Source organism: Antechinus flavipes, chromosome 2 (assembly GCF_016432865.1).
Source record: "Antechinus flavipes isolate AdamAnt ecotype Samford, QLD, Australia chromosome 2, AdamAnt_v2, whole genome shotgun sequence".
Lineage (NCBI taxonomy): Eukaryota > Metazoa > Chordata > Mammalia > Dasyuromorphia > Dasyuridae > Antechinus > Antechinus flavipes.
This window is the reverse complement of record NC_067399.1, coordinates 208,749,806-208,774,065: the sequence shown is the minus strand read 5'-3', so window position 1 is coordinate 208,774,065 and position 24,260 is coordinate 208,749,806. Positions and strand designations below refer to the sequence as shown.

The 24,260-nt window shown below is 34.0% G+C and overlaps 1 protein-coding gene across 2 annotated transcripts in view; it reads right to left on the bottom strand.

Moving 5' to 3' along the window:
• LTBP1 (latent transforming growth factor beta binding protein 1) overlaps positions 1 to 24,260 on the bottom strand; it is a 439,704-nt gene that overhangs the window by 206,138 nt on the left and 209,306 nt on the right. For both annotated transcript variants that reach the window (XM_051976131.1, XM_051976132.1), the window contains exons 6-7: positions 7,247 to 7,471; positions 6,114 to 6,388 (exon numbers count right to left, since the gene is read on the bottom strand). In XM_051976131.1, coding sequence (XP_051832091.1) covers positions 6,114 to 6,388; positions 7,247 to 7,471 — 500 coding nt within the window. The remainder of the gene's footprint in view (positions 1 to 6,113; positions 6,389 to 7,246; positions 7,472 to 24,260) is intronic.

The following is a 24,260-nucleotide window of genomic DNA, read 5'->3' as shown; positions in this document are numbered from 1 at the left end:
TAATTACCACTAATAACATTACTTTAGTGAACTATGGATACTTTAAGGAATCTGTATAATAATAAAGACATTTTTCTTTAGGACAAAATGGTCTGCTTTAGGGAGAAAGACTAGGATAGGCAGCAGTCATTCGCTTTCTCATTTGTTTGTTAAATAAACCATATACGGCATTAATACTCAATAAGGACAGGTTCCTTCATTTCTAGAAGGCCCGATGCTTGGATTTGGATTAGATCTTCCTCAGACAGAAAAAAGGGTAATGTCTGGGTCACAGCTAATTCTCTGAAGTACTCTTTAATAAGGTTCTAGGAATCTACATTTTGGCATCCTGTCTTTTGCCCTGTACTTTGACTTCAAGGAAATCAAGCAAGTATCCTCTGCTGGCAGAAATCCAATAACATGTGGATATGTTCTCCTGTTACGCTTGATTTTCTACCTCGTCTTCAGCTCCCCTTTAACTGTTCTGATCTATTCCTACTCTAGCCAAGAAGGGACTAGTGTCTGCTGGACATAAGCCAACTAACAATTCAGGCTACAAACTACCTGAGTAAAAGGTAAGTTTTGGCCTGGCTATTCCAATCCAGCAGTCATCTTAGATCAACTAGGGATAAGCAGACTCACTGACACCTACAAATGGGTCATACCAGGCAAATATCTGGATGGGAGACAAGAAAAACTCATTGCATAGGGAATGTTAGGAAGGGTTTTAGAAAGTGAGATTATTTCACCCAAGTAAGGCCAGCCCTCAGCTAATTCACTGGGCCCTCTGCTTTCAGAGGTACTGCCTGAGCAGGCCAGCACCTCTGAAAAAGGCAACTGGTTCTCATCACTTTTCCTGAAATTTTGTTTCCTACCCAAACCAGAAAAGGAGAGGGATTTAACTGCTCCCTCAGTATTGTTCAAGGAAGCTGTCTCCTCTTAACAGCTGAAATATAAATTCAAAAGCTCCTCATGTCATGGCATTTGTCACAGGAATTGGATTAAGCCAGTGCTGTAGCAACATTGCCCATAAAGTATTTCATCCTGCATACCACAGAAGCACTACAGTAATTTGTGCATAATCAAGTTATTTATGAGGGAAACTTCCCAAAGACATAATGAGGGTTCCCATTTTAGAGTGAGGTTCTCAATTTAGACCCATTTTAAAAATTACCAACATAGGGTTTACATGGTTCAGTTTTATCCCCTGTATTTGAGTGGTGGGTGATATAGGGATCATTATGAAGTAGTTATGAAATTCCTTTCCAACTTGTCTACTATTTACCTCACAGAGATTATTATGTCACAGTCATAAGCCTTAAATAACTATGTGATCTTGAGTAAGTAACCTACATGGTTTCAGTTATCTTTTCAGTTTTCTAATCTGTAAAATTAGAAGATTAAATGATATTGCCGCTGATGTCCCTTCCAGTGCCACAGAAGCTTCTAGCTGCTCTAACTGTTCCCATATCTTCTATTTCCTATATAAGAAGAAATGACCCCTCCACCTTCCTTGAAAACAAACAACAAACAAATAAACAAAAAAACCTCCCTTATAGAATGAAGGAAGCTGTCATTGCTATGTGCATATGAAGATCAGAAGAAATCCATTCTGTGTCCCACTCCCAAAACTTTTATATGGGTGAAATGAACACCCATTTCAAATTAGCAATTTCATTTCCTATTTCAAATTCAATTTTCAAATTAGCAAAGGCACCCTTAAAGGAAAAAAGAAGGTCCAAAATATCAACTCAAAACAGTAGTGTTGTAAAGCAAAAAGCCTAGGGGGCTTATGGTCAGGAGAGACTTGAGTCTGAATTACACTTCCATTACTTAACCATCAAGGTGAATATGGGAAGTCATTTCACTGTATTTAGTCTCATCTGCATATCTCAGAACATTTTTAAAAAGTATTTTTGTTAAAAAAATTGCTAAAAAAATTTTGTTAAAAAAATTTTGTTTAAAAAAATGAGTGTAATTAAAGACCTTTAAAAGTTCTCAAATACCTTTAGAGAAGTGACTTGCTGGAGATCCTATAGCTCTTAAAATTCAGAAATCATGGAGATCTTTGCTTTTCCAATGCCTACATATTACCTTGCACAGAATTGTTTAACTGAACTTATCCATTCATCTTATTCTAGTCTGATATTTCTTCTAAACTAGAATGCCCTCAATGGCCAAGCCATCAAAAAATATGTTTCTTCCATTAAGCAATTCCTGATATTTTCTCTTCCATCAATCTCTTCTCTTGCTAATATTTCAATTTTAATAAAATTTTCATAGATTAATGGGAATGGAAATAATGGTTCTCATCATATCCAAATACAAGATAATTCCCTGTAATTCAGCATTTACACAATTTTTACTATGCATTAAGGAATTCATCTTTTTTACATATTCATTCAGTGTTTAAACATTATTGCTAAAATGCAATATTGATGTTATTGCCATAACACCCTTTTTGATTTTGAAGAGTGCCTACTACAGTATTGTAAAGAAACAGGTTCTTCATAAAGCTTCCCAATGACAGACTACTTCCAGAGTCTTCAAATAGACAAACCTATTGTAAACAAGAATTCTCCTTAAAAAATGGCACCCTGACAAGGCAGTATCAGATTTTTGCACAATTACTTTTATCATTCATGAAAAATCCATCTGTATGACTGGCTGCAACTATACTGGCAGACAAGGAATTCCAAGGAGGCACAAATATTTTTAAAAAATTTTTGCAGGGTACATCTTGAATATGAGTAAAGATTTTCCAAGAACACTTTAAAAAATGCTTGTGAAATAAGAGGCTTTTTCTCACTGCTTAAGGAATTTCAGACATCAGTGAGCAAATGGAAAAGGGTACTTTGAGTAAAGGGGAAGCTTTTGCACCCTGACAATATTACATCATGCAAACCTCTATCGTTTCTAAATCTGCATCTCTTTTAGGTTTAAACTTAATGCTCACCAAATCTAATATCTTTTCTTTCTAGCAGGAAATCCATTTGTTCATTCACTTAAAGAATGAACCTTAATAAATATTAACTAATAAAGACAATATTAGGTACTTAAAAAGAAGGGTGGTATAATGGGCAAGGCATAAAATTGGGTTGAAATTCCATGTTGAACACTAGCTAAGTGACAGTTGGCAAGTCACTTAACCTCTTTGTGCCTCCATAACTTCATATGCAATATGATGTGGTTGAACTCAATGACCTCTAAGGTACCTATCTACAAATCTATTATCTACCTACTAGGTGTACAAAAACTGTGCTAGAGACTAGGGGGGATATAAGGTTTAGGTAAGAGATGGCAACTGCCCTCATGGAATTTATGGTGTAAGTTAAATTTTTATTACTGGTTTAACAAAATATCTAATGGTATTCTCCATATTTCTTAAAGAAGGGAAAAAGAAACCATTAATTCAATTCTCATGTAATTCAGTTTCCTCAGTTGTAAAATAAAGAGATTCAAAATACAATTAAAATATCTTCTATTTCTTAGTAGGTAACAGACTTCTTTTTCTGCATTTTAAACTATTTTTTCTTTCTTAGCTTTTTAGTTACAAGATATATGCATAGGTAATTTTTCAGCATTGACAATTGCAAAACCTTTTGTTCCAATTTTTCCCCTCCTTCTCCCCATCCCCTCCCCCAGATGACAGATAAACCAATACATGCTAAATATGTTAAAGTATAGGTGACAGATATTTTTACAGATACTTCAGTAGATCTGTTATCTTATTGATGCAGATGTATTCTCCATAAATTCAGATAGCCATCTTTCTAGGATAGTTCTCATCTTGGATGACACTTATTGATAGCATTGTATTAATTATCTGCAAGCAACTGACCCAAGATAATGGGGACCTTCCTCTGAATAGATCCCAATGAGTTTCTGCCTCTAATATTCTAAATTAAAACTATTTATTCTGAATTTTCAATGTATCCCTAGAACTTAGTATAGTGTCTAGCACATAGTAGGTGCTTAAAAATATTTATTGAATGACTGCCTGAATGCCTGTGTATGGCATGTACTATAGTTACTACAATGATGATTCAAAAATATTAGACGTATAGAACTCTGAAAGATGCGCTCTCAAAAAAAGTGTGTGTAAATCAAATGTTATGAAATCTAATTATATGTAAAATGAACTGTCATTGGAGAGGGGATAGACTGCAAATATTTAAATAGAATCATTTTGTAGAGCAATTAATTCCTCCCAATTGATCGAGACAGCTGGCACTTACCAGAAATGGAAATAAATCAAATTCAAGACATTTTATATATCAAGGCTGTAAACACCCAGGGACTAATCATCATCTTTCTCTTTATATTTCTAGTACCTTGAAAATGATTTAAGCAACAATGAAGAACTGTGAATGACTTAGCTATTCTCAACCATATGATGATCCAAACAATCCCAAAGGACTAACGATGAAACATACTATCTGCTTCCAAATAAAGAACTGATACTGTCTGAATACAGACTGAAGCATGCCCCTTTTCACTTTCTTTCATTCTTTTTTTTTTTACTTGAGTCTTCTTGTATAAAATGACTAATTTGGAAATGTTTTACATGACCGCACATGTACAAACTATATTGGATTGCTTGCCATCTCAGGGAAGGGGAGAGAGAGAGAGAGAGAAAGGAAAGAGAGAGAGAGAAAAGAGAAAGCATGCTTTAAAACAAATGTTTAAATTTTTATTGTGTATTAGGGGGAAAATATTATATTAAAAAAGAAAAATATAACAGGCTGTTAATTAGTAAGTTGAACTGAATGAGCACTATTCTCAGTATCACAAGAGAAAAAATGTGTAAGAAAAGTCTTTGTTCTCAAGGAACTTATAATCTAATGGGAATCTATGCCATATACACATAACTATAACATAAAATAAAACATAATAAGTATACTAAAGAATGCAAACAAGGTTGAATAGGAAGTTTGACATGGGGACTCAGTACCAAATATAGGGATAAAGAAAGGTTTCTTGGAGGAAGAAGAAGGAATTTGTGAGTTGGATGGAAGGAGGATATCCTAAGCAGGGAGAAATGGCATAAGCAAAGGTATAGAGGCAGAAAAGTACAAAGCATGCTTAAGAGTCTTCCACTTTTGTGGGACTACAAAGTATGTGGAAGAGAGTAACATGAGATAAAGCCAGAGATATAATAGTCACCAAATTATAGACATTTAAAAGTCAGTCAAAAGAGCATGAATAAAAGGTATTTTTGAGTATTTTCTGAAGATTATTAACTACAGAAGAGTTTGTGGGTTGATCCCTGATTCCCTTCCTCAATAACAACATCACTAAATCTCCAAAATTTGCTAAGACACATTGAAAACCAGAATTATCTTTGCTATGGATTTCAGGAAAGCCTCACATTCACACTAAACAGGTATGCAGCTTTGAGAATATGATGGTTTTATTTGAACAATTCTTGTTCAAAAGCAAGTTTGAGAGATCGAGTTACCAAGAGTGATAACATAAGTAAGTTTGCAGTAAGTTTCTATATATCAAAAAATCTTTGCATGCATATAGTGTTAAATAGTATATTTATCATGGATCTTATTCAGTTGGTAAGCTCTTAGGAACCCCATTCTGCATTCCTCTTTGTGCCCAATACATTATAATAAGTACTCAATAAATATCTATTGAATGAGAATTTTAAAATACTAGTTACTGTATATTTTTGATCAGAGGAGTGGCATGCTAAGATCAATACGTAAGCAAAATTAGTCTGGTTTCTATATAAAAGAATATTTAAGAGAGGAGTGGGAATGAAGGTGGAGAAACATGGTAGGAAATATTGCAATATATGAAGCTGGAAGTAGTGGAAATCAAAAGGAGAAATAGATTGAGAAATATTGCAGAGACAGGCAAAAAAAAAGACCTACAAGCCAAATATTTAAGATAATTTAGATGGGGTGAAAAGTCAAAGATGACCCCCAAATTTCAAGCACAATGGACTTACAAGATTTCGTGGGGTGCCAATACAAGGCATAGTGAATCAGTCAAAGAGGAAGGAAGTTTCAGGAAAAGAAAATTGGGTGTGTTGAAGTATTGATGGAATACCCAGGTGAATTTGCAAGCATGGAGTTCAAAAGACCTACCAAATCTCAGACAGACTGGCAACTTTCTCTTACCTGTGATCCAATGGTTTCCTGGAAGCACCTTCCCAGCTGAGTCTTAGCTGCAACAGGATATACATGAGGAACGAGTTGCTGATGAGAGTATGTTGAATGTATCGTTTGAGTCTTCTGAATGGGTACTCCTTGATAAGAGATTTGTGACTGGCCTGGTTGGCTTTCTTTCACCTTTTGGCCCGTGGAGCCATCAATTCTTGAAACCTGATGAATCTGTACTGAGGCCTCTGGTGGATGTTTCACATGGATATTCACTATGTTTGGGGGGAATTTCACTGAAACAAATAGGGATGAAGAAAAAGAGATTCTTAGTAAAATTTCATAATAATAAATAATCTAAATATAAAACATTTATCAAGATAAATAGTTTGCCTACATTCCATGCAGTTTTTAAAAACCACAGTAAGTTCTTGCTGGTAACAGTTATACACTTCAAATTTGCAATTACCCTAGAATGCAAAGCTTCTCTAAAATAAAAAGGCAACTGCAGAAATGAATTATAGCTTCTGACAGTAATACTTGAAAAGAAAATTAAAGCCCACAAAAGATATTTTTTGGGGATGAGTCTTGTATAAACCTATGATGTAAATGTGTGATTCAGCTATAATTTGTGGGTAGATTATTGCAAGGATCACAGCAGAGATTAAAAGTTTCATTACTTGTTTCTGCTTTGATGGCAATTTTAATATTTGTTTTTCACTCTCAAAAGAGAAAGTTCCAATTTCCCACAGCATAGTCTTTTTTTTTATAGTAACTAGTCAATTTCTACTATGCTTACCAGAGAATTTTAAAAAGTTGATAAACTGTATTATTTTAAATTTATAATAAGATTTGCTCTCAATTTGCACTAACTGAAATAAAAACTTCCTAAAGTTCTCAAATTCTAGGGAGGAAATTTGCATTTCACTTTCAAGAGAATACTAATTATTAATAAAGCTTATGTGTACTTAAAAGGAAGAATAAATTTCAAAGACTGACTTCAGAGGATCTTGGAGAGACCATAACAGTCATCTACCAGTCTCCTCATTTGAGAACAACAATCTCCCAATTAAATCCTGGCTGACATTTCTCATGATGCCTGGAAATGCTAAGGTCACACAATGGGGCTAAGCTCTGTAGAAAAAAATATTTACCTTTGACTCCTTGCTGGCCTGTCATAGTCAGAGGAAGGGTATGTGTAGAGTGAACGATGTGTGTTCCCAAGCCTTTGTTTGATTGCTGAGGATGCTGGTAGAGTTTAGGGGCATTAGCACCATGTACTGGGATCTGGCATAGCTTCCCAGTGTAATTCGGAGGGCACTGGCATTTGTCCCTTGAACTGCACTGACCTCCATTCATACATGGAAGGTGACAAATTACTGAAAAGGAAAAGGATAAAATGAAAAGAATGGTTATTCTATATCAATGTCATATATACCACATCAATATCATGAACAAAATTTAATTGAATACTAGATAATAGTAAAAATCTGAAATAAAGAGCTGTCAAAGATGGAATCAGGGAAAAAAGTAATGATCCACAAGGAATTCAGAACCTACATAATCGATAGGCAATTGGTAATAATTATGAAATGAGAGACACAGAAAATAATGGTTATGGAGTGCTAGGGGAGGTGTGATTGAAATTAAAGTGAAGTGAGTAATCAAGGAGAGTGTTCAAGTCTCCAGGAGGAGGTAAGACTTGAGTTGGAACCTAAAGGAAAGAATATGAAGAAGGAATTGGCAGGGAAAAGAACACGCAAAAATGAAAAAGTTAGAATGTGCATGGCATATTAGAGTAGGTAGAGTTGGTAATTCCATCAGCAAAACTGGCTGGGTACAGAAGATGGTCAATGAGAAAATATTTTACTTTCAAACCAACACTGAAAATGACTGTATAAGTACAGTGCTTACTTCTAAAATCATAGTGTTCCTTCTAACAGCTTTGAGGAACTCAAAAATGAAGGACATTAAAAGCAATTCCATCATTTGCTGCTTATTGTTTTTGTGTCTAGATATCAATCAACATCTCCCCAAGGTTCAATCACTCTGCCAAATATATCTGGCATATTTTCAGTATAGTAGATTGATCAATAGAAGACCTGGGTTAAAACTTCTACTTATGATACGTGCTGTTTGTGTGACCATAGGATAAATCATTTATTGCAATAAGTTCCATGTAAGATTCATTTTACTCATCTGTAAAATGGAGACAAGCCCACTTATAGAATACTTCACAGGGTGGCTATGAGACACAAATGAGATAATGTAAAAATATGCTGCAAACATTAAAGCAAGACATAACATTTTAGTTAGTATAAATATTCTCTATCAAGATAGTACTCCTGGTACAAAAAGAATTGTTAGAAGAGGGAGACTTCAAGAATACCGATCCCATATAGTCTTTTATTTTATATAGAGGGGGGATAATACTCAGAAAATTTCAATGCTGTCTGCAAGGTCAAGCAATCTTTCAATTACAAAATAAGCATTTATTAAGTACTTACTATGTACCAACACAGTGGTGTGCAAATGAATAAGAAGAAGAGACTATGGTCTCACTCTTCTAGGACTGTCTCTTACTATATAACTTTATGTGCTTATGAGTATAAACTACACCCACTTCTAGTTAGAACTTGCTGATGAAACTCTCCAGCAAGTCTATTGATGTGGCACAGTTATAATTCCATCTTGCTTTTCCTGAGTAAGCCTTCCCAGTTAATTTTTAGAAAACAACCTTTTGGATATTGGTCCATGCTTTCTGATCCTAATATCCCACTATCAACATAATACTGCAGGCACTTTGTATAAAAAAACCCTATATACACTTGGTCCCTTATAGGCTCTATACTTTCTGTGAAATGGAGTATCTGTGCTGCTGACCCACCCAGCCTGCTGACCTGTGGGAATGTGGGGAAAGGAGAAACACAACTGTCTCTCTCCCTGATGAATTGCTGTGCCTATGCTGGGCTGAGTTATGAATACTGATACACCATTCTGATCCATCCTAGTACCTATCATTGCATGCGAGTCACCTGAACTCTGTACTAAATTTTCATGACATAAATAAAGGCAAAAACAGTCCCTGATTTCAATGAATTTATTTTCTAGTGAAATTGAGGCAGATCATAAGTGAAGAATTAGTATACTGTTCTCATTTTCCAGTCCAGTGCTTTATCCCCTTGGTACTTTTCTATTACAATTCTTCTATCAATGATGTAAGATGTGAATACCTTTCTCATTTTTAACATAAATATTTGCCAACTGCAAAAATCAATGTGAGGCAGAAGAGAGAAGGCAAAGAAGACACATAACTAGACTAGTTAGAATAGTCTGCAAAGTCAATATGATTCAATAGTGCAATGTGTAAGTCAAAAATGTTAGTGCAAGCCTTAAGCTGCAATAATGGTTAAGATAAATACTTCTACTACTATGCTCTGGCTTTGTTAGGCAACATTTAGAATACTAAGTTTGGTTTTGGGCAACACGTTTTAGGAAAAATATTGATAAACTGTAGGATTTACAGAGGAAGGCAGTAATGAATCTGCAACTATGTCGTATGAGAAATAAAGAGAACTGTCTTCAAGAGCTTCTGAAATGCCATTATGTTCAAGAGGGGTCATACCTGCTCTTTTTGGCTCTAGAGGGCAGAACTAGGAGCAACAAATAGAAAATATAGAGGGGGAAAATTCAGTTCAAAATATGGAAAAACTGTATAGCAATTAGAGCTTTACAAAGCTGAAATATTATACCTTGAGGGTAATGAATTAGAGATCTCTAAACCAAAGTTGGATTACCATATTTCCAAGATATTTGTAGAAATAATCTCTCCTTAGGTATAGGTTGAACTGGACAAACTCTAAATTTCCTTTCAAGTTAGAGATTCTATGATTCTATTTGGTGTATATAATTATGTGAGAATGGGAGACTGGAGAGTACAATTGGGTACATATCCAACCAGGCTATTTTATGGACTGTGCAACCTAAAGCAGAAGGATGGACTAAATCAATTTTGCATTATTATCTTAGTATCAAGCCTCAAAATAAATCAGCACCTAATAGAAATCATTATCTAGGAAAAATAAAATTTGAATAGAATTTAAAGTGATGTCCCATAGTTGTACCCAAGTTAATAATATTAATTGTCAGTTGATTCACTCCTAGGATAAAAATGCCTCTCACTGTTGTACTCCATAGTTGTCAAGGAATTTTTACTCATGGAATCTCATGCTATCCTCCTAGCATGCCCTACAATAAATATGTCAAATATGTAGCCCTTGAATCACATGCAACCCATAACATTCCCAAGTGGGCCCAATCCAAATTAAAATGTAATTATGAAATACTTATCAAAGGTTTTAAGAGATGAAGAATTCCCTTTCTTGACCTAGTGTGGTCTTACAGAAATAGGAATAGAAATCAGGAGGCTTGGGTGTTAGTCCTAATTCTATTTCTCTCTATTTGTATGGCTTGGACAATTCATTTAACATTACTGAATCCCAGTAGCAGAATCATATGTAGAAAGAGAAAGCTGGTTTAGGGGTTCTGCAAGGTACCTTCTAGTTCTCTTATGTTAGCAGTAAATAGGATTTTGAAAGTGAAATCAAGGACATGTTTGAATGCTGTTTTTCACATTTTTTAACCCTGTGATTTTGTCAAGTCAAATAATTCTGTATCTGTTTCTTCTTCTGAAAAAAAGAGAGAATCTGACTCAATGGGCTGTAAGGTATCTTCTAAATCTATGATTCCATGACTACAAATTATTGCATATATACAAGTGGACTGTATATTTCATTTTTTCCATTGACTAGAAATAAAAGTTAGTAGGTGGTTGTTTACATATTGTAATTTGAAGGATCCACAGGTCCTATTCAAAATAATCTCCCCCTACATCAAAAATATTAATTTTGTTTGGTAATGCTGCCTACAATTTCACTATTAGAAATTCATTTATTTTGGATTAAAAAAAGAAATATTTATCAAAATAAATAAAAATTCAATGAAACCAATAAAAAACTTGCCCTAGATCATAGTAATTGAGTCATGGATATTTATTGCATAGTATTTCAAACAGTGCTTGGTTTAGAGTCAGAGGCCCTGAGTTCAAATCCCATCTCTCCTACTTACAACCTGTTTGATCTTAGGCAAATCATTTTGACAATTTTAGTAACTTCCTAAGAAACTTCATGGAGATAAATGGCGATGAAGAGACAATGAAGAGAAAAGACAATGAAGGGGAGAGGGTATGTGAGATAAACTAGAGAGGCAGAAGTGAATCAGGGAAAGAGGGGGCATTTTGGTTAACCAGGATAGGAAATAACTAATACAGGATAACTAATACTAGCATATTAGACAAAATAGCCTTTCAATCTATCCTCTGATAATAAACTATGCCCTTCCACAATCAATAAACAATTGAGGAGAAGACTACTTTCCAAAACAGATAAGAGAGAATGCCCAAACTCCAAATGTCAAGTAAACATTTTTTTAAATGATTGAGTCTACCTAACTTCATAAATCTTTGTGTAAATATTGATATCAGTCATTCACTTTTAAGCTAAAAAGAAAACATAGTGAAATAACAAAAATAAAGTCAAATGTGACAATCATTCCATGGAAGTGTTTGTAAAATATTTTTGTCATGTTATCTAGTTTCAAATAAATGTTTATTGAGTTAAAAGACAATTTTTTTTCTAAATTTGAACTATTTACCAGTGTAAGTTTAATTTTCTGACACATTTCTGATATATTACCAATACTTGTGCAAATGGCAACTTCTTCAATAACATATAAAATTTGCCTACTGTCACAAATAATATTGAAAAGAGGACTCGGAAAAATAACTAAAATGACCAAGCAAATAGAATAGCTTCCACAAGGACACACTGAAAAGATTATTAGGACAGGGCTAAGCAGAATTCAGACTCAGGAAAGGAAATGTCATCAGGATTATAGGCAATTAGGTCAGTCTGGGTCATGACAGCAGAATAAGATTAGCCAAGATTCAAGGTCAGATAAACCCAGACTCAACAAGGTTTCCAGCAGGCAAAGAAGACAAAGTGGGTTGGTCATTTTACCAGACAGAATGCTTCAAGAAACATAATCCCTTATGATCAAGCAACAAAACAAAAAGAAAAGGGACGAAAGAACTGTTATTTCCCCAAGTTTTTCCTGCTGGTCTTTTAGTCCAGGCAGCTCTTGGACCTCTAATTAACTCTTTATAACCTGCTGTGCAGCTGGTTCAGAGCAGTCTTTCTGTACATGTGAAAGCAAAAATAACCTGAAGATAATTCCAGTGAACTCTATATCTGGTCATAAAACAAAATATTTTTGCATGAGTTATTTTAACCAATAAAAATCACTATTTATAAATATTTGTATAGGAGAAATTTTTTTTAAATTGCTATTTTCCTATTCCAATGGTTTCATAACTTGAAATTATGATATTTTGTCTAGATTTAGAATCACTTTATAACTACATAGTGATCCCTTTTTTTGTGGCTGGTGCCTCTCCTCAAGAAAAACCTTTTGAAATCAAAGAAAACAAAATCAATATCACTATCAACCCACAGACTTGAAATATTTAACCATGAGTAGTCTTCCATTTCAAAGACCCACACCACTCTAAAAACTATTTTTTCCCTGGAAAATAAAATAGAAAAATAACAATAGATCTTTTAGGGCAAACTCTAGTCCCTTGTGGTGGGCTAATTATGAGGATCATAACAACACATACTTTTCAGAACCCTCAACAAGATAACCTGGCAAAGACATTTTACCAGGAATACATACCTCTGGCTAAGAAGCAGGGTAATGTGGTTAGCATGACATTTTGCTGGACCTCTCCTGTTTTCCTATACTGTGTTCTATAGCGTCACCTGGGAGCTACTGCAAACAATCAGTGGTATGTGAGCCTCAGGCCTGTTATTTCAAAAAGGGCATATTTGAGACAGCCTCTCAAAGCAGCTTATGGCACTTCTATAAAAGGTCAATGTTAGAAAAAAAGAAATTTGGCCTCTACTGATGAAAGAGCTACAAGTAGGGGGTTTTAAAGATGTCCAGACATTCAACAGAGCTCCATAATTCACTCTTGGGCTAGATAATTAACTGGAAGCAATCATGTGATCAGTTTGAAGACTGGAGTACAATTCATTATCACATTTTACCCATGTAGGTTGGAACTCAGGATAACTGGTGACATGCTAAAAGTGTACATAAATATGAATGAAGCAGACCTTTTGGAAATATAGTTCTCTATAAAATACCTACACTCAGGTTTATTGTTTGTCATACTTTCTTAGTTTCGGATCTCAAAGAAAGCTCTGAGAACACATGGGACCTTCCTCCAGCTTATTGGCCACCTTAACCAACTCAATTTCTATGCCAGCAGACAGACCATTTCGAGTTATTGTGGCTGAGGAAAGGGGGGGGGCGGAGATTATTGTCTGCAGGAAAACCTACAGCTGTCATTTCTGAAATACAGACACACATGATTTTGATTTGAGCAGCTACTTAAGCTTTCCAACTTGTCTTTAATTAGAAGAATAATGGTCTATCAAAGGCCTTTTTCTTTTCTGTTAGGACTTGCTTGGGTGAGAATTTTTTGAAAGTAAAAATTCTATGTTATATTTCTCCATCTAGAATACATGTGGGCTTTTTGCTGTGGCATCTTTTAAGAGATTTTTAGAACTTTTGAATAGTAAATATATTACACATTATGACAGAAATTAGCAAACTATGATATACTTTAAAAACTGGGAGATCCTTTAAAAAAGAGTGTTTTCCCTTTAAAATTTGGTAAGAATTAACTAAAAATGTAATTCAGACAGGGACTAGAGAAGATATATTGAGAGAAAGGCTGATATAGTGAAGAGCAGAGTAGACTCAGAGTCAAGAAGAGATAGGCTTAAATTTCATCTCAGATTAACTGTATGGCAATAGGCTGGATTCCTCTGAGCCTGTTTTCTTTCCTATGCCATGGGATTGTTGTGAGAATAAAGGATTTTCAAATCTAAACATGATATAGAAATGAAATTTGTTATTAGGTATTAATATATTATTGCATTTAAAGTGTCCACAAGTGTAATCTCTTAGTCATCTTTGCCTTATCCTTTTCCTTGTTCCCAAACTTATTTAATCAGCTGCTAGTATGACAATGCAATGGAGATACAAATTCCACCTCAGGCATTTATTAGTAATGTGATACAGGACCAGTTTAACTGACATCTTAGTTTCTTAATTCCTTCATCTGCAAAATGGAATGTGTATATATATATATATATATATATATATATATATATATATATATATATATATATCAGCAGTTAGGGCCTAAGGAACATGCATTTGGATGGGCCAATAGGATCTGGTAACTTCTGAGAATGCATGTGGCTCAATATTGAAAGGGTTGGGTGCTTATTGGCTAAATATGGATGGCTGCTGAGTAAGTAGACCCTACTTTGCCTTCTGTCTCATTTTCTTAGATATTCCTATGAAGTAAGTAGCTCTCTCTTCCTAAGTTTCCCTACAGAGGTAGAACAGGAGACTGGTACCCTTCTCACTACCTTAGCTATATGACAGGTGCAAGTACGTGGCAGTTAAAGTATTTATTCTGCTTTATCCTGAGACTGGGTTAGGGCTATTTTTTCTGATTTGTTTATTTCCTAAATATGGATGAATTTATTTCCTGAATATGGATTGTAAGATGAATTTTAGAGACAATCTTGGAATATGAGAGACACAGAGATTTGGGACCTCAGCTGATATAATTCTGGAGAAAATACCAGAAATTATTCAAGGACTCCTTAGAGAAAATATCCATAAAAAGGAGCAACTCCTCCCTATATTTCTTGAGAATAGCAGTAGTTCTTACTGATAAACCTTTATTATCTATGTTGCAAGACTGCTATGCAGAATGTGCTTTGCAAACCATAAAGCACTATGCAAATTATTCAACTGTTTTTCATCAGTATCTGACTCTCTGGGACCCATTTGTAGTTCTCCTGGCAAAGATATTAGAGTGGTTTGCCATTTTCTTCTCCAGTTCATTTTTATAGATGAGGAAATAGAGACAAACAGAATCAATCGACTTTTCCATGGTCATATAACTAGTAAATGTTTGAGGACAGATTTGAACTCCGGAAGATGAGTCTTCCCAATGCCAGGCCTGTCACTGTATCCACTGTAGCACTTAGCTACCTAGACTATATAGTATGAATTATATATAATATATAAATATGAATTATTATTTTTATATCTCCAAAGAGTTTTTGTGTTGTGTAGCAGTAGTTCTCAAAGGGTGGTGTACAGGCTTTTAAGGGTCAGGAGATCTATGAGGACAAAATTATTTTGATAAAATATTAAGATGTTTTAATTTCTAATATATTAAAAATCAATAGCCCATATAAGCAAAAGTTGTTTAAAGGGGGCCTCAGTAAATTTTAAGAGTAAAAAGGAGTCCTGAGACCAAAAAGTTTGAGAACCATTAGTACAAAGGGAAGACAGCAAGTCTCAAAGCCAGGGAGATCGATGTTCAAGACAGGCCTCTGACACATTAGTTAAGTGACCTTGGGCAAGTCAATAAATTTCTCCATTCTATTCTAGGCAAATCTTTAAGCCTGATCATTTCAGTGAGGGTGCCTGTCTATATTAGTAATTTCTTTATCTAGGAGTTACCTACACTAATGAAATAATAGGTCCAATCCTTCTTTATTTACATAGCCAGACTCTTTGTTTAGAGCCAATCATGTTACTCTTATTCAGCTATCAGTTTTTCCTGATTTTGGCTTCTCCCTTTTTAAAAATTCATCTTCCACACTGATGCTAAAATACATTTTTCTATCAGAGAGATTTGATTCCCTTTACTAAAGTCTTCATTAGCTTCCTATTGGATTTAATAGAGAATATAAGCTCCTTAACTTACATTTAAGATTCTCTAAAACTTGACTCCAATCTACTTTTCCAGCCTAATTTTATATTATTCCCGTTCAAAAGTACATTTTAGCCTACTTTTCTTACAATACTCATATCTTGCCAGTAGGTCTAATTATAGAGTAAATACAAAAGACAAAAGTTTCCCTTGAATTTGTACACAAAAAGCAAGTAGGGACTCTTTAAGAGACGGCAGCCTAGAGCAAAGAGTAGATCATTCTGAGATGGCTGCCTCAAAAATATGTAATTTAAAGAGGATTCTGGGAAGATGACAGAGTAAGTCAGAAAACTTTCAGCTCTCCAATTTCCTCCAGAGGAAAAAAATAACATTGTCTCAAGAGGGAATTTAAAGCAGTAGAAATAAACAAATGTCAAGGTAAATCTATTGTTCTAAGACAACCTAAGAATACCCCAGGAAAGATCAACTTCCAGAAATATAGGTTCCAGAAGAGTGAAGTGCAAATACCTCCTAGTCAGCACTGATGAATCAACAAAGGAGAAGCCATAGAGATAGCTTGAGTTTAGAGGCAGCCTCAATCCTAGAAAGGAGTGGCTTTTTTAGCTCCATTATCTTCCTCTGAATATGAACCCAGATCTTCTCTATCCCCACAGTAGTTATTTATGGTTGCATTTTTCTACCTATTTTATTCATTTTCATTTATTTTTCATTTTATTTAATTTTTAGCAGCTATTAATAAGATCAACTTCTAGTTCTGAGGTACAGGAAGATCCTTCTTACTATTATTTTCTAAGGTTCATTCTGAGGTTCAACCTTGGACTCTATTTCTATTTCTATTCCTATTATCATGGCAAGAGTTCCAGGTCATGTTGTCCTGCAAACGATCTTACTCCCTTCATCTCACTCCTTTTTCATTGAGAAATGCCAAATTGTTCCAAGCACCAAAAGATTTCTTAGAAAAACTTTAGAAAAGACTTTAAAAATCAAATAAAAGAAATTGAGGAAAAATTAGGAAAAAAATCCAAAAAAATAAAGAAAATTATGAACTAACTTCTAATAGAGAACCAAAACCTTAAGAAAGAAAATAATTCCTTGAAAACTAGAACTGGGCAAAGGGAAACTGATTTTGCTCTAAAATACAAAGAAATAATAAAACAAAATCAAAGGAAGGAAAAATAGAAGAGAGTGTTAAGCATCTCATCAGAAACCAACTGATCTGGAAAACAGAGAGGAGAAATAATATAAGAATAATCAGATTGCCTGAAAATTATAATTAAAGGATCTTGATCCAGAAACACTTAATTTAAATTTAATTTTTCATAATACTTCAATAAGACATTTTTCATGAGACAGGTGAAAACCAGGACTTCTATTCAAATAAAGGAAATTAAAAACAAGTAAAGAGTGAGATGTCTTTGAAATCAATGTCTTTGAAAGAGTTTCATGCTAAGTGATCAAAGGACATGAATGCACAGTTCTCAAAAGAATTATAAACTATTTATAGCCATATTATAAAGTGCTCAGAATCATTAATGTTAGGGAAAATGCAAATCAAAACAACTGAGGTTCTATGTCATAGCAAAAAAATTGAGCAAAGATGTCAATCAATAGTGGAAAAGCTGTAAAAAGAAAGGCTTATTAATACACTCCTGATGGAGCTGTGAATAGATCAACTATTCTGGAAAATAATTTGGAATAATATTAAAGAGTGATGAAAAAGTCCAAGCTCTTTAATTCAGAGATACCTCTATTAGAGATATACCAAAAAAGGTAAAAAATAGAAACAAAAGTTCAGTATACTGAAAATATTTATAAAGCACTTTCTTGAAGTATGAAATGGATAAAGTAGTGTCCATTGATCAGGGAAATGATGAGATGGACTGTAGTACATTAATGAGAGAGAATGTTATTCCACTATAATAAGTAATGAATATAAATAATACTGGTAGATATGAAAAGATATATGAACTGATAGAAAACGAGCAAAGAAGAATCAGGTAAAAACATGTATAATGACTATAACAACAGAAATTAAAACAACAACAAAAATGAAATTGAATGCTATGCAATTATAACAATCAAGTTTGATTCCAAAGAAAATATATGAGAGTGTACCTCCCTCTTTTTCTTGAAGACATGAAGAATCTTGGATAAGGAATACTATATATCTAGATAGATAGATAGTAGGTAGGTGGATAGATAGATAGATAGATAGATAGATAGATAGATAGATAGATATAAAATTAATTAAAGTATAGATTAGTTATGTTGAATTGCTTTTATCTTTGTTTTTATTCTTTGTTATGAAAATGATGGTTCCCTGAGCGGAGTATTCACTGAGGAATACTCTTAAAAATTAAGATGATGTTAAAAACAGAAAATTTTAAAATAAAATAAAGAGCTTCACACATAAATGTGATTACATTAAAGGTTGCCTATATCTATACTTAACTGTTTTTTTTTTTCCTTCTGCTTTCCTATGAGGCAAAAACAAAGATAAAAAGAAGTCAAAAGTAATATGGAAGAGACATAGAGCCAATCAGAAATGCTAAGAAGTTGAACTAACTTTGTCCTCTTCATTAGCTCTACCTGATTCTGCAGAATGAACAGATTAGTTGGTGTGAGATAAAGAGGAGATTCCTGAATTATCTTTAGCAAGGAGAGATGCTCCTATTCTCAGAGGCAGGAAGTAAATAAGACTGGTTTCCTATGAGACAAGAAACAATAAAAGGTCAAAAAGAACACAGAAGAGAAAATTTACCTAGCTAGGAATGCTAAGAATGCCAACTAAGGCTGTTCCTCTTATTAGTTTCACCTGTCTAGGTATAAATATCTGTGAGTATGATAAAGAAGCAATTTTGAATAACTCTTAGCAATGAGATATGTTCCTACTCTCAGAGAATAGATTCACACCTCTCTTCCCACAATCATTATCCAGTACATAATTGAGCAGAACAGTGATTAATTCTACCTATACTATATATATTCCCCCCCCTTTTTTTGGCCAAGTACATATAATTGAATCAGTGTAAAGAAGACAGACATATGATGTGGTTCTATCATACTATCTATTTCTTAAACTTGATGCTTGGCAAATATGGAAATATATTTATATGAATTACACATATTTAACCTATATTGGATTGCTTGTTGTCTTAAAGAGGGGGGAGAAAAGAGAGGAGGGAGAAATATTTGGAACGCAAAATTTTACAAAGAGGAATATTGAAAACTATCTTTGCATAAATTTGGAAAAATAAATAACACTATTGAAACTTGATGCTACATTGTTCATTTCCATGCATTTATACAAACTAACCTACATACCTAGTATATACCCCTTTTTCAACTCTGTTGGTCTTTTATCCTTCTCTAAGGCTCAGTTGAATTGCTAACTCTTCCTTGAGGTTTTCCCTCATACTCTTAATTGCAAACATTCTCTCCCTCCTAGGATTACCTACTATTGTAATTATACATCTAAATATTATTTATATCTCATCACATCCTTCCATGCTCTTTAAAGAGCATTTTTATTACATTTTTGTCTTTGTTGTTCATTTTTGTACTTAAAGGGAACCAATAATGTCATGATGTTGGGATTATGGTACAGTGTATTGGACTATGGCTAATTAGTCCAACAGAAATCAGACAAAAATAATCTGTTTGAACATTTGAGATGGAGATGTCTCTACATTTGCACATCTCATGTTTTCTTTGTGGTACTGCAATTCTGCTTTGTTTATAGAACATAGTACCTTCTTTGATGTGGGAACACCACACTGGCAAGCTTTGTACCAGTGCCTCTCATACCTCACAATTTATATTACAATTTTTTAGAATGGCCTCCTAATCTGTACCTTATACAAAGTAGATTTTTTAAAAGTACTCACTGGATTGAATCATCCTATCATTTGGTTGCTTGGTTCTAGAGGGAAAAAAAGGTAGCCTTGATCCTATGAATAAGTATTAAGGACCACACCTAAGTATGAAGGGGTGGATCAATTCTCTGAAAGCCCCACAACTGTGAATCATAACACACTTGAAGGAATTGTAACTCAGCTTTTATGATGCAGATGTTTCTTGTGAATTGGGAATGAAATAAATAGAAGGCAAGAGGGAAGAAGAGAGAGATCAGAGAATACAACTGCCTCTCAGTCTCCTTGTATCCTAATCATCCTCTCACATGAAGGGATCTATTCTGCTGGTCAGAATTAGATCCCTAACAACCACTAATAGGTGGCTCCTGTAACACCCAGCAGCCATGAACAGGTTGCTCCCATAAAAGGTAAGGAAGATTAAATAGAGCTATGGAACAGAGAATATTAAGAAAGTCAAGGACAAGAATCCTATTTTTAGGTATCTTTGATCCCACACCCTTCACCCCTTATTCTACTACTCATACTCATTTTCTTGGAGCAAGTCAAATAATATCTGTCAGTAATTACGTGTGACAAACGTGTGGACTGAAAGCTTTTCTTCTCTAAATAGCTAAAATTTTAATATAAATGTAAACTACTAAAAAAAAGAGTAAGCTACAGAAACTGACCAAACATATCTAAAAAATGTATCCCTCCCACTGCAACAGGAAATATTCTCCTTTATTTAAAGAGGTCATTGGCTCTCTGTCTACTTACTAGACACATTTTCTGGCTTCCCTCCATTTAATTATAGTCTCTTGAAACTTTATTCTGATTTTGTGAACGGATCCTTCTCAATCATTCCCTTCCTTATTATTATTATTATTATTTTTTTAGCAAAAACAATTGATCTCTAGAGCAACTAGATGGTGCAGTAGATAGAGCAATTCTATCAATTCTGGAGTCAGGAAGACCTGAGTTTAAATTCAGTCCCAGAAACTTACCAGTTGTGTGATTCCAGACAAGTTTCTTAATCCCAATTGCCTCCCAACAACACAATATTTTTTTTTAACTTCATGCCAACCAACGACCACCATGGGCTTCAAATAAAGACCTTATTAACTCAGATCATCTGATAAGACTTTTTTGGCTTATATCCATGAATTTTTGACTACAGGGATTATATGTATGTGAAGAAATAAACCCCTTCTTTCCAACATTTATTACTTGAGGTAAGGTCTATCTCTCAAGATGTTTGAGTAAAAAGAAAAAGAAACAATGTATTCTAAAATGTTTATAGTAGCTCTCTTTGTGGTGGCAAAGAACTAGAAATTGCAGGGATGCCCATCAATTGGGGAATAGATGAACAAGCTATGCTATATGATTGCAATGGAATACTACTGTCCTATAAGGAATGATGAGATCAGTAATCTTAGGAAAAATGGAAAGATTTACATGAAATAATAGAGTGAAATAAGTGGAACTAATAACAGAATAACAACAATATTGTTTTAAGAATGAGTTTTGGAATTTATAGCCTAAGAAGAACTAGAGAACATTATGAAATGCAACATGGATATATTTGTTTATATTAAGTTAAAATTTTTTGTACAAACAAAACCAATACAGACAAGATTGGAAGAGAAGCAGAAAACTGGGAAAATTTTTATATCCAAGGGTTCTGATAAAGGTCTCATTTCTAAAATATATAGAGAATTGACTCAAATTTATAAGAATACAAGCATTCTCCAATTGATAGTCAAAAGATATGAACTACCAATTTTCAGATAAAGAAATTAAAACTATTTCTAGTCATAAGGAATAAATGCTCTAAATCACTATTGATCAGAGAAATATAAGTAAGATAACAGATACTACTACATACCTCTCAAATTGGCTAAGATGACAGGAAAAGATAATGACAAATGTTGGAGGGGATGTGGGAAAACTGGGACTAATATATTGTTGGTGAAGTTGTGAACTGATCCAACCATTCTGGAGAGCAATTTGGAACCATTCCAAAAGGTTACCAAACTCCGTATACCCTTTGAAACAGCAGTGTCTCTAATGGGTCTGTATACCAAAGACATCATAAAAAGAGGGAAAGGACCCGTATGTGCAAAAAAAAGTTTTTAGCAACCTTTTTTATAGTAACAAGGAACTGGAAGCTGAGTGGATGCTCATCAGTTGAAGAATTGCTAAGTTGTGATATATGAATGTTATGAAATATTATTATTCTATAAGAAATAATAGTAGGATGATTTCAGAAAGGCTTGGAGAGACTTAAAAGAACTGATGCCAAATGAAGTAAGTAAAACCAAGAGAACATTACACACAGCAAAAACAAGATTATGTGATTATCCAATTCTAATGGATGTAGCTCTTTTCAGTAATGAGGTGATTTCAGGCCAGTTCCAACAGAGTTGTGATGGAGAAAGCCATCTGCATCCAGAAAGATGACTGGGGGGACTGATCACAAGATAGTATTTTCAACTTTTTTATTGTTGTTTGCTTGCTTTTTATTTTCTTACTTTTTCCCTTTTTGTTCTGATTTTTCTTGTGCAGCATGATAATTGTGGAAATAAATGTAGAAGAATTGCACATGTTTAACATATATTGGATTACTTGCTATCTAGAGGAGAAGGTGGGAAGAAGGAGAAAAAATATGGAACACAAGGTCTTGCAAGGGTGAATGGTGGAAACTGTCTGCATATATATTGAAAATAAAAAGCTATTTCTTTTAAAAACTGACTTTTAGCAAATAAGTAATTGTGATTATTATAAATAATTAAATTAACTATAAAAAACACATGAAGAAAGGCCCTACCTGTAACCAGAGAAAGAACTGATAATTTTATTGTATACATACTTCTATTTATTGTATACATATATATATAATTATATCTATCTATCTATCTATATGTCATCTATCTAAATGTTTGTCTAATGGCAGCCATGTATATGGCAGGGGAAAAGAGAGAAGGCAGAGGAAGGAAAATAAGAAATTTGCATGATAAATTTATTACATATTAAATTAAGAGCAAGCTGTACATAACAAATTTCCAATTTCATGTACAATCATCTTATTACACTATATTATGGAAATTCCATAAATGAGAGAAATAGCAAAAGCACAGAGAAAATAATTGACTTGCTCAGCATCATTCAATCTATATATGTCAAAGGCAGGATTTGAACATAGGTTGTCTTGATTCAGAAGCCAATTCACTATTGCTAGGATGTGTTGACTCAACCTGATAACATAAAAAATACCAAAATAATAATAGTAACAAATATGACAGCAAGAAAAGGAGTTAGACTAGATGGTTAGAATGTCAGATTTTGTATAACATGGGGGCTAGAACCTAAAGGAACAAACTAATAGAGGAAAAGTGGGGGGAAATGACTATCAAGAGAACAATGGTACAGAAGGAAGAGAAACATGGTGCCTAATGTCAGCATCACAAAAACATGAATATCTAACAAAAACCTCCTTTCACTTACTTGAGGACCATTAGAATGCATTAGTATCATGGAGTGAAAGAAATCTAGAGTTGAAAGGGGTTTCAGTGAGCACCCAATCATTTTATAAGACAAGACCCAAGGACCCGACAAGTATCAAAACTTATCTCACTCAGGTCTCAAATTAATTAGTAGCAGAGCCAGGACTAGGAACCCATTCTCCTTATTTCAAATCCCTTCCTCTCTTCATGGCATCATGCTTCTTCCCATGCATCTATCTATCATGACAACACCTGAGATATATAGGGCAGAGTGGGAGGGGGCAAAGTTCAATTATTCTTTCTAATTACTATCTTCCCACTCTCAGAAGGTTTCAAATAAGAAGGCTGTTCCCTGTCTGATGGGCTCAAACTAAAATTTGCTTTTCTGATGTTGAATTATAATACTGATCCTATTACTTTTAAATAATTTTGTCAGGAAGATGTCTGGTGAGTTTGATTATTAGAGAGAGGCGTGCAGTCATAGAAATAACATCCATGACACTGGCTGGTAGAATAAAACATTCCAAACTTTAATATGCATAGAAAAAATGTGTGAGATTAGCATTAATTCTTTCATAACTATTAGTCATTAAACCATGATAAGTACCCTAGAACTGGAGATGAAGAGATAGGTATATTATAGATATAGAGCAATAATATATGACTTTCTGAGGTCACTAAAAATCAGGTAACTAATTTTGGAATTTATGAGAATCTAAAATGTCTTACTCATTTAGTTTAATCTGATATATATGCATATATACATATACACATACATGTATATACACATGTGTGTACATATGTGTATATACATATACATGCATACATAAATATGTCAAAGTAAACTTTAGGCCATAAAAAATAGGCCTCAAGGCTACACACACACACACACACACACACACACACACACACATATTTTTTC